General features: G+C 44.3%; 1 protein-coding gene across 5 annotated transcripts in view; it reads left to right on the plus strand.

The window, feature by feature from the left end:
• The window catches only part of LOC109471434 (nuclear pore complex protein Nup160-like), a 29824-nt gene that overhangs the window by 3594 nt on the left and 16461 nt on the right, over positions 1-9769 (plus strand). For 3 of the 5 annotated variants that reach the window (XM_019770736.1, XM_019770739.1, XM_019770740.1), the window contains exons 6-14: positions 491-614; positions 1193-1265; positions 6610-6698; positions 7174-7248; positions 7622-7719; positions 8302-8392; positions 8899-8967; positions 9251-9277; positions 9438-9494. In XM_019770736.1, the coding sequence (XP_019626295.1) occupies positions 491-614; positions 1193-1265; positions 6610-6698; positions 7174-7248; positions 7622-7719; positions 8302-8392; positions 8899-8967; positions 9251-9277; positions 9438-9494 (703 nt within the window). Of the gene's footprint in view, positions 1-490; positions 615-1192; positions 1266-6609; positions 6699-7173; positions 7249-7621; positions 7720-8301; positions 8393-8898; positions 8968-9250; positions 9278-9410; positions 9495-9769 lie in introns of all 5 variants that reach the window. The other 2 variants (XM_019770737.1, XM_019770741.1) reach the window with 1 other exon arrangement.

Below are 9769 nucleotides of genomic sequence, written 5' to 3' on the forward strand. Positions count from 1 at the left end.
TATCACAATAATTTAAAAAACGCCTAGGGGTATTTGCCCACTGTACCTCCATACCAAATTTCAGGACCTCGGGCCCTAAAATGAAGAAGCTGAATCCATTTAAAAATGGCAGGAGAAGAAGGAGAAGGAGGAGAAGAAACATCAGAAAAAGCAATATGGGTTCACCACCACTTCGTGGTGTGGTGAACCCATAATCAAGCAAGCAACTGGTCAAATTAAGAAGGCGCTAACAGGATTTTCCTATAGTCTAGAATGTATCCAGTTGCGTGATTTTTTTTTGTATTACGGAAGAGTGTTGTTATGTTATGCATGGCTCCTCATCCTTCATGCCTGCAATTTGGAAATACAGTAGAATAAGAATAACTTTATTTTTTATTGCACAACAATTGTAGCAGCTAGAATGTATGACAATATATACATACTTACAATGTAGTTGGTATTACTAACATTTTATTTATTACTAACTGACAGAGTTGTGTTGTTCATGTAGGGGAGGCCAGGAGAGCTCGGACGCGACCCTTGACCTCTGCGTGCACCGGCAGGACTCGCTGGGTCACGACAACTTCGTGTTTGCCGTGTGTCGGGACCACAAACTCAGGATGTGGTCCGCCAACGTAAGTGAGGATTGAACATTTTTGAAGAAAAAGCCCGTCGTAGAGACTATTGTAGGTCAGGAAGTAAAGGACAAGCATTCACCAGGAAGTGGTCTACTACTAGTACTAATGTAAGTCTGCAAAACATGCTGAACAAGAAATCAGAAATTCAGGCAGGAAGTACAGGACACCAAACAACCAGACTCATCAGTCAGCCACCCAAAACAATTACTTCCATAAAAAAATCATGAACGCTTCCTAGAGATGCTCCTGGTTCTAAGGACAACAACCCCCTTTCTACCTACCTACCTACATTTGTACCTTGTCCCTTCACCTCCTGGTTGTTGGGGGGATAAGGCAGAAGTTACAGAGGATGGACAGCTGTCTCCAGACCTCTTTATCTAACCCCCTTCAGTGGTATGCAAATCTCTGGTAATAACTGTCTGGATTCAAACTCTAGGTCCACCAAACACTGGACCACATGTTCTCCTAATGCTCTGTTCCAGGTTAATGTAGGGAATGATTTTACAGGTACAGGTATCATGTACATGTACACAACCCTGGTATGAATGTATATCCTCTGTTGCCTCCCCACACAGGACCAGGAGTGTGTAGCAGAAGCTGATCTCTTGGACTTTGTGGCCGACAAGATAGACCAGCAGACTGCTCCAGGTATTTCTTTTTTTTTTCAAACTTGAAACAGCTGGATTGGTAGTGTAATTATAGTATTGGGTAAAGATTTGGACCAAATTTCTCATCGTTATATGAAGTTATACCTGCACACTTCCTATTTGGGTATATCATTTACCTTATGCAGTATTTCCTATGCTTATCGCTAGGTGGCGCACGTGTACAAAGCTTTAATCGCAAAGCATCACGGGATATCATGACGTAATGACTATGTTCGCCGCCATTTTCCTTGTGCGAACGCGAAGGGGTGCACGTTCGTTTCCCTACTCCTTATTTTTTCGGATTTTCTTTCGGCGTTAGGCCCAAAAAGAAGGATAAAACGAAGTCTTCTGCCCACGAGGGCGATTCAGGTAGCCTTTCGGAGGACCAGACGGGTCGTAACGGCAAGAGAAGCGGCCTGTTTCCCAACGCTAGTCAGGAAAAATTCCTGGCCGTGGAAAATATACAGGCGTGCCTGCACATGCCTCCGGACAGGAGGAAGAGGAGTCGGGTGAACGAAAAGTCCCCGCTCCTACAGCTGGAGGTTCGGAGGAAAAGAGAAGAACTCCAACCTCATTCCGCCGCTTGGGAGCGAAATGCCCCTCGGCGTTGGCACCGGGAACATCCGCCGCTTGGGAGCGAAATGCCCCTCGGCGTTGGCACCGGGAACATCCGCCGCTTGGGAGCGAAATGCCCCTTTGGCGTTGGCACCGGCAACATCGGTCAAGGAAGGAGACGGCGCGGAGCTGCCGCCGCCCCGGCCTAAAATTTCCTCCGGGCTCGGAGGAGTTGGGCTCCCGACCGTGCCGAAGCTTGGTGGGGAAAAAGTCTCCCCCACCTCCATCGGAAACACCCTTCCACCTGGATTCGACGCTGCCTCTTTCTTCAGTGGATCAGTTCCAGCCTGGGACTTCCTCAGGCGTCCAGTTCATCCCGTCAACCTCGGGACGTTGACGGGGCGGTAGCGTCGACCAGCCGAACCGGTGTAGTCGGTTCCGGGCGAGAGCATCCAGGTTCTGAAGTGGAAGAGTGTTCGGAGGAAGGGAAAAATCTACCTTTTCTGACTCTGACGAAGGTAACTCCTTGTCGTTTGGTAATCCCTACGATAATAACTTCAAATAAGTATTTGGAGGAACCGGTGGGCAAGTCGGTCTTGAAAACATGTTTCATATCTTGTTTCATGTCCTTGCCACACATTTCACGTCTATACTGAGTCATAGTAGAGGAAACTTTTCCCACTCCACCTAATGTTGAATTAGCACTTCGGGCGCCGATTCTAGACCCAGTAGTGGCTAATATGATCAAGCATGATACCGTAAACACGGATAAGAATTTTAGTGATTGCCAGGATAAGATGCTCATGGCTGCTAACCTTTTAGTAGAGTAGTTGTTGGCAGCAGTTAAACTCCAAATTTGTGAGTAAAGTCCTCGCTCAAAAATGTAGCGACCTGCTCGGGAACTTCAGATTCTTCCCCTTCTTAATTTGGAGACACCTTTTTGGAGAAGGTTAATTCAGCCGATTAGGCTAGACGCACTTTGAGTAAGGCTTATAAGTCAGCCCCTTCGAGCACTTCTAAGTCCAACCGTTCAAAGTTTAACTATAGCTACAACAAGTACTCCTCAAACTAAAAAGGTTACAATTTTCGTCCCTACAACAACAAACCTGTAATTCTACCCTAGCCATCTAGCGGTTTTGGTCAAAACTGCAGCGTTTTGCCCAAGTCTCACTGAATCTCGCGAGATATCGGGAGATTTGAAGAAAACAAGATGGCCGACCTCGTGCCGAGCGCTACACATTTCTATGTTCAAGGCCACGAAAACGTGTCCAAAACTCTAAAAATGGATTGAATACAAGGTCACAACAAAGAAGAAATGTTCTTCTCTATATGTTTGATTTGTTGGAGCACTGATTCCTCATTTGAAGGGAAGATTTTCGTGAGTTATTTTTCTTCCATGTTGCCGAATTTTGAAAGGGGATTTTCCACGTTACGATCGCCATATACTAGCCCCTAAAAATCTATTCTCTGACTGTTTGGGCTGTATTTCATGGAGAAATTAGCGCTGTTTACATGAAAATAGGATTTTCAAATGCCAGCAGGGTGTCAACATTTTACCAAACACATTGATTTTGTGTAGCAAAGTGGACTATTGTTATTCAAATAGCGCCTTTTTACAACTTTTGTCAGACAATACCGATGGGCATAGTGACGCCGCTTGGCCCCCAAATCAGCAAAATTTCACGAATTAGCCAAGCTAACACAAGCAAAAGTACGAAGAGAAGACCCTACATTTGAAAATTTTTTGAGAGGCGCAGCGCCCTTGTTTCATTGCTTGGGGAGACCCCTGATCATTACTAGTAGTAGTTTTCTTAGACGACTTACCGATCATTGCAAGGTCGAGGGAACAATGCTTAGAGCACATTGCTATAGGCAGAGAGCTTCTAGAGCAACTCGGTTTGTTCTCAACCTGGAGAAGTCGCGGTTGGTACCGTCTCAGGTAGTGATTTTCCTAGGCCTTGTTCTCGATTCTCGTACTTTGACAATTTACCTAACCGAAGACAAGTTAGACAAGGTAGTGAGTTCTTGCCTATCACTTCTAGAACAGGAGGTGATAGGAATCAGACAGCTAGCCAGCGTGGTGGGGCTGTTAGAGTCCGCCAAGCAAGCCATTCTTCCAAGGCCCTTACTTTTCCGGGCTCTGCAACAGCTTCTCAATTTTCGACATAAAGAAGCCGAGAGAATTTTGTCTCTTTAGTCAGTCTAACCCCAGATGCAGTAAAAGATCTACAGTGGTGGATCGGTCATGTGCGCGAAGTAAAGTCTTTGTTCCGTCAAACCTGACAATTTGCACGGATGCCTCACTGGAAGGATGGGGCGCGCATTGTTATGGTCAGGAGACAGGCGGGCGCTGGTCGCAAACAGAAGCGCGCATGCACTGTGACCAACTGACTAGAATTGAAAGCGGCCTCCCTGGCGCTAAGAAGCTTTGTGAGCGCAGATACTCAGCATGATCTGCTAAGGCTGGACAACGCAACAGTCGTTGCATATGTGAATCACGTGGGGGGAACAAGGTCGCCAGATTTGGCAGCCTTGGCCCTGGAGATGTGGTCGTGGGCCCTGGAAAGAGGCCTGACGTTGTCTGCAACTCACGTTCCCGGATTGACAAACACCCTAGCGGACAAGTGTTCGCGGGTTTTTTCTGGACAAGGTAGAGTGGCAACTGAACCGCTCAGTTTTTCCTGTCATTGAACAATTGGACAGGCAATGCATTGACAGTAGATCTGTTTGCTTCTCGTATGAACGCTCAGCTGAAGGAGTATGTCTCTTGGCGCCCAGAACCAGAGGCCATGTCGGTGGATGGCCTAAACATTCACTGAGGCAACCTGGGGCTAGCGCATGCCTTTCCCCGCTTCAGCCTAGTGTTCAAGGTACTGAGGAAAGTCCAGTCAGACGTAGCAATAGTGATTTTGATACCTCCAGTTTGGGAGTCTCAGGCTTGGTACCCCAAGGTGTTGAACATGTTGTTCGAGAGTCCGGTTCTCCTGCCACAGAGCTGGGATCTGCTGTTCCTGCCGCACAACAGGAGACCCCATCCGCTGTTGCCAGATCTGATGCTTGCCGCGTGGCCAAGATCAGGCGACAGTTGCAGGGTCGGGGCCTTTCGGCAGGGGCTTCAGACCTCATCCTCTCGGCTTGGAGAGAAAGCACTTCTAGACAGTATCAGTCAGCATGGGCTCAGTGGGCCAGCTGGTGTGATAGAAGGAAGATTGATCCAGTTTGCGGCTCTATAGAGAGCGTAGTAGAATATCTTGAATGGATGTTCCGACAGAACTACTGCTATACATTGTATGTCAATTGGGGTGGCTCGTTCTGCGATCTCGTCTGTACACTTACCAGTAGACCATTGTAATGTGGGTAGTCACCCTCTAGTGTCCAAACTGTTGAGAGGTCTGTTTCACAAACGTCCTCCTTGTCCAAGATATGTTTCAACATGGGACGTCAGTCGGGTCCTAGAGTACCTTCTGCATTGTTGCCAAGCTAATAGTCTTAGTTTGAAACAGCTGGTTCATAAGTTGGTAACACTAGCGGCATTGGTGTCAGCCGACAGGGGTCAGACTTTAGCGACTCTTGACTTGAGATTCATGAAAAAAAAAAAATAGTAGAAACGGTAGTTTTCTTGGACAATTCCTACCCTGCTGAAACTTCTAGACCAGGAAAACCTGCCAGAAAGTGTTTTTGGGCGGCCTTCCCGCAGGACAGGCGCTTGTGTGCCTTCACATACCTGAAAGAATATCTAAGGCGGACTTCTTCCCTTCGGAAAGAAGGGGGGGGAGCAGAAGTTGTTCATATCGTACAGGAGACCACACAGGCCAGTGGGTTCTGCAACCCTGGCCAGGTGGGTTAAGTCAGTGTTAGGCACGGCAGGTGTTGACACAGCAACTTTCTCAGCTCACTCCACTCGAGGAGCGTCCACTTCAGCTGCTGCAGCTGCCGGGGTGTCTCTACATAGCATCATGAAGGCAGCGGACTGGTCAAGAGAGTCTACCTTCCTGAAGTACTACAGGAGGGACAACAACCAACACACGTTTGGCCAGGCTGTGCTGTCCACGGCTCTGAAGTCTGCATAAGGTAAATGATATACCCAAATAGGAAGTGTGCAGGTATAATTGAGGATTAGGCAAATTGTACTTACCATGAAGGACAATCCCAATTATACCTCACACGAACTATTTGGGTATATCTTCCCACCCTTGCTGTTCTTCAGCTTCCAAGTAGCTGAGAATGCCCACCCATGGTGAACAGCACAGACTCTTTCTCGCACGTCGTCAAATGGCGGCGAACATAGTCATTACGTCATGATATCCCGTGATGCTTTGCGATTAAAGCTTTGTACACGTGCGCCACCTAGCGATAAGCATAGGAAATACTGCATAAGGTAAATGATATACCCAAATAGTTCGTGTGAGGTATAATTGGGATTATCCTTCATGGTAAGTACAATTTGCCTAATCCTCAATTAACATCAAAAGTCTTGACAAACGGTTTGAAGCATAATACAGTCTTGTAGATCTTTGAGTTTTTCTTTTAATGCCCATGATCACCATTATGATCATCCTGGCATACTCATTAACACCTGAGCAAAGTGAGGAAAGTCTTGTGAAGTGCCTTTCAAGTTCAAGTTTCAAGTTTATTTATTTTCCCAAGGGCATAAGGTTGGTGACATGGCAGGATTCAATCTCGGGACTTCTTGTTTGAATAAATGATCCTTGAAAATGTATTTTTTGTATGTTTATAATTCAGAAAGTGCTGTACTTTATAAAGCCGTTAATTCCATATGTTATTTCCAGGCCAGAGCCACATGATCCAGAAGACATACGACAGTCAGACCCACAGCCTGTATCTGGTGGCCTTCCTCTCATTCGCCGATAGGTCCATGGTAAGGACATTTGTATCAGCATGGCAGCAAATTTTAGTCCTACAAGCGAGAATTAAGTTTAGCATTAGATGTGGTTAATATAGATAGATTTAAAGCGTTAGACAAAACTCTGACATATCCATAGCAAAATTTGTAATGGTTATTTGTTAGTGATAAGTTCATATGTGTTGTGTATTGTGTTTTTGTATGGGGGAGGGTAACTTGTAAAGGTGAGTATGCACCTGTTTTGCCCTCCCTTTCATTTTGTGAAAAATCAAAATAAACAACAAATAGATATTATTATTATTATTAACTTATAGATAAATATTGCTGCATCCGGAAAAGTATCTTAGTTTGCATGTCTTTCTTGAATGTTTCTTTGTTTCTCTATACATCTGACTAGAAGTTTAACTTAGTAGTTTGCAGAGATGAGCAATTGACGAAGAAGAACTTGAAGAAGAACTTGTTGAAGTTTATTGCACCCATTTCCTCCCAGTTTGTAGTTGTGCAGCCAGTCCTGGAGGATGGAAGATACCACTTCCTACACATGGCCACCCTGTGTTCACCCCAGGTCAGAGCTAGGAACAAGCGTTTATTTCATATCTCAATTTCTGGCAATGTATAGGTACCATAGGAATCATAGTATTCCACCTGTCTGCAATCTACAAAACTTTTGCCACTTAACTATTGAATGTCAATTACATGCATACTTTTACCTTTGCCTATATAGGAGATTATATGTTTTCAATGTCCTTTGTATGTGGACAGCGTAATTTGAGAACTTTTGGATACTAGACAAGTAGATCTTTATGTACATGTAGGCTTAAGTTAAGGTTTTGATACTAGAATGGAGGACAATTTTGATTATTGGACTCCTAATGGCTTTCTTTGGTACTGCAGCAGAATGCCTGGTTTTGAACCTTTTCATGTCTGGCCTCCCCTAGGAGAAGTTGATCAGTCTGCACCTGGACCCCTCCACCCTGTGGACTGTGTGGACCAACAGTTATGATGAGACTGTGGCCAGGTACTGCAGTATTGAAAGGTCAGTGAACTCCAGGTGTCTAACTTCACTTCAGTCTCTCCTGTAGCTTAGTCATGCAGCCGTTGGGGCAGCATGATGTTTGGCCAAGGTTTTACACAGCCACTTGTATAGTCATATGGGACTTACAGACACTCTTTGGTAGTACTGCAGTATTGAAAGGTTGGTGAACTCCTCTTCCAACACTGAATGGCATATGATAGTACTTTTGTCTTCTTCTATGTGCATGTTTGTGCAATATTACAGGAAAAGATTTTTCTCTATATTATGTAAGTGCAACATGGTCATATACATGTAGACACTGTTTGATGGTCCCTTAGATTATTTCCCCATTGACCCAACCATTGTAAATCTTTGTCTTAGTAGCTACCTAAGTCTGTAAGCATTATTGTCAAGCCCCCTATAGACAAGTTTGACTGTAAAATATTGTATTCTGAGGAAAGATTTTGCCAAGAAATGTCAGTGAGTACATCTGACGAAGGTTGACTAGATCGACCAAAAACTTATGGTGAGTTTCCTTCTTGTATTGGGAACTCTATTAACTATTAACTAAACAGCATTGGCCTTTCTTGTTTTCCCCTCCAGTGGCCCTGCAGGTCAGCAGGGTTGGAGCCAGGTCATCCTGGAGCCAGCGGTCAGTCCTGAGGTCACCGTGCCAAACCACCAGGACCCCAGTGTGAGTAGAGACATCATCACGTTTTCATTGTCAACTTGAATGTAACATGTCACTCTCACTATCCAGACTTTGATCATACTGCTGCTTTGGTCCCTGACACGGGTAGGCAGCAGTCGGCTGGAACAATACTGTAATTCGCTTAATGTTGACGGTAGCAAAAGTTCACAATCACAGTCTGAGAAAAATAGACACGTTCACAGAAAGTGTATGTTCATGGTGGTGACAGGTGCAGGAAAAAAAAAGTCCAGGAATTATTTGTTGACTGTAATGATAGCTTCACGGTACAGAAGTGACAGCGAACATAACAGTACCGTGAAGAAATCAGGAATTGCAGTAACATTTATTTTTTTAATTCATATTAAACTGCTTTATGAATTGTGTGTCATGATCAAACATTTACTTTGGTTGATGCTGACATTAGTTTTTTTGTACACCACCATTGTCTTTCAACTTCAAGTCAAACCATAGTTGATACATGTACATGTATGTGTTTTTTTTTTCTGCAGGAAGCCTATCTAGAACACATTTTCTACCCAGGGAGGTTCTCTTTGCAGACCATTGCCAAGGCTTTACATGTGAGTACAGTTAACATGTTTTTGGTGTAAGTATTTTATGACAATCAGCTTTCAAGGTACCTTTGATTTTATGTTTGCATATTATATGGAAAGGGTGGCTACATTGGCACATTTTGCTAAAACTACTTGCAAATTCAGTACTTTGACATTGTATGCTGGCATGAAAAGCAGGGACTATTTCTCTTTGATGAACTCTTAGATTATTTGACTACTGATACCTAGCAAACCTTGAGTCAGTTTAGTACTGTCAGGCCTCTTGTAAATGACCTTACATCCTCTGTAGATCTACCGCCGTGCTGTGGATGTGATAGCAGACTCATCAGCAGTGATGCAACTGTAGTTAGATTATTTGACTACTATACATGAAAACCTTGACTCGATGTACATGTAATAGTTAAGTACTGTCAGGCTTCTTGTAATGACCTTTTAATGATCTTCTGTAGATCTACCGTCGTGCAGTGGATGTGATCGCAGACCTGTCAGCTGCCGTGCTGAAGGAACAGGTGGCGCTGGTGGTGGAGACTGAGGTCAGAATAACTTCTGCATTGTCTTGTATTAGCCTCAAGATTAAACATAAATAAAAATACATAACGTTATGTGTCAAGATATCAAAATGTATTTGAGAATCAAGCTTTAGCCTGTCCTCCGGACAAAACAATGGATATTTACACACACACACATACATGTACATATAGTTTATAAGTATATATAAATTGTAAATACATATGACAGCGTGTGTGTAGATCTCTCTTTCTCTTTCCCTCTCTCTTTCTCTCTCTATCTCTCTCTCTCTCTCCCTCCT

The sequence above is a fragment of the Branchiostoma belcheri genome, unplaced genomic scaffold (genome assembly GCF_001625305.1).
Source record: "Branchiostoma belcheri isolate BF01 breed outbred unplaced genomic scaffold, Haploidv18h27 scaffold25, whole genome shotgun sequence".
Lineage (NCBI taxonomy): Eukaryota > Metazoa > Chordata > Leptocardii > Amphioxiformes > Branchiostomatidae > Branchiostoma > Branchiostoma belcheri.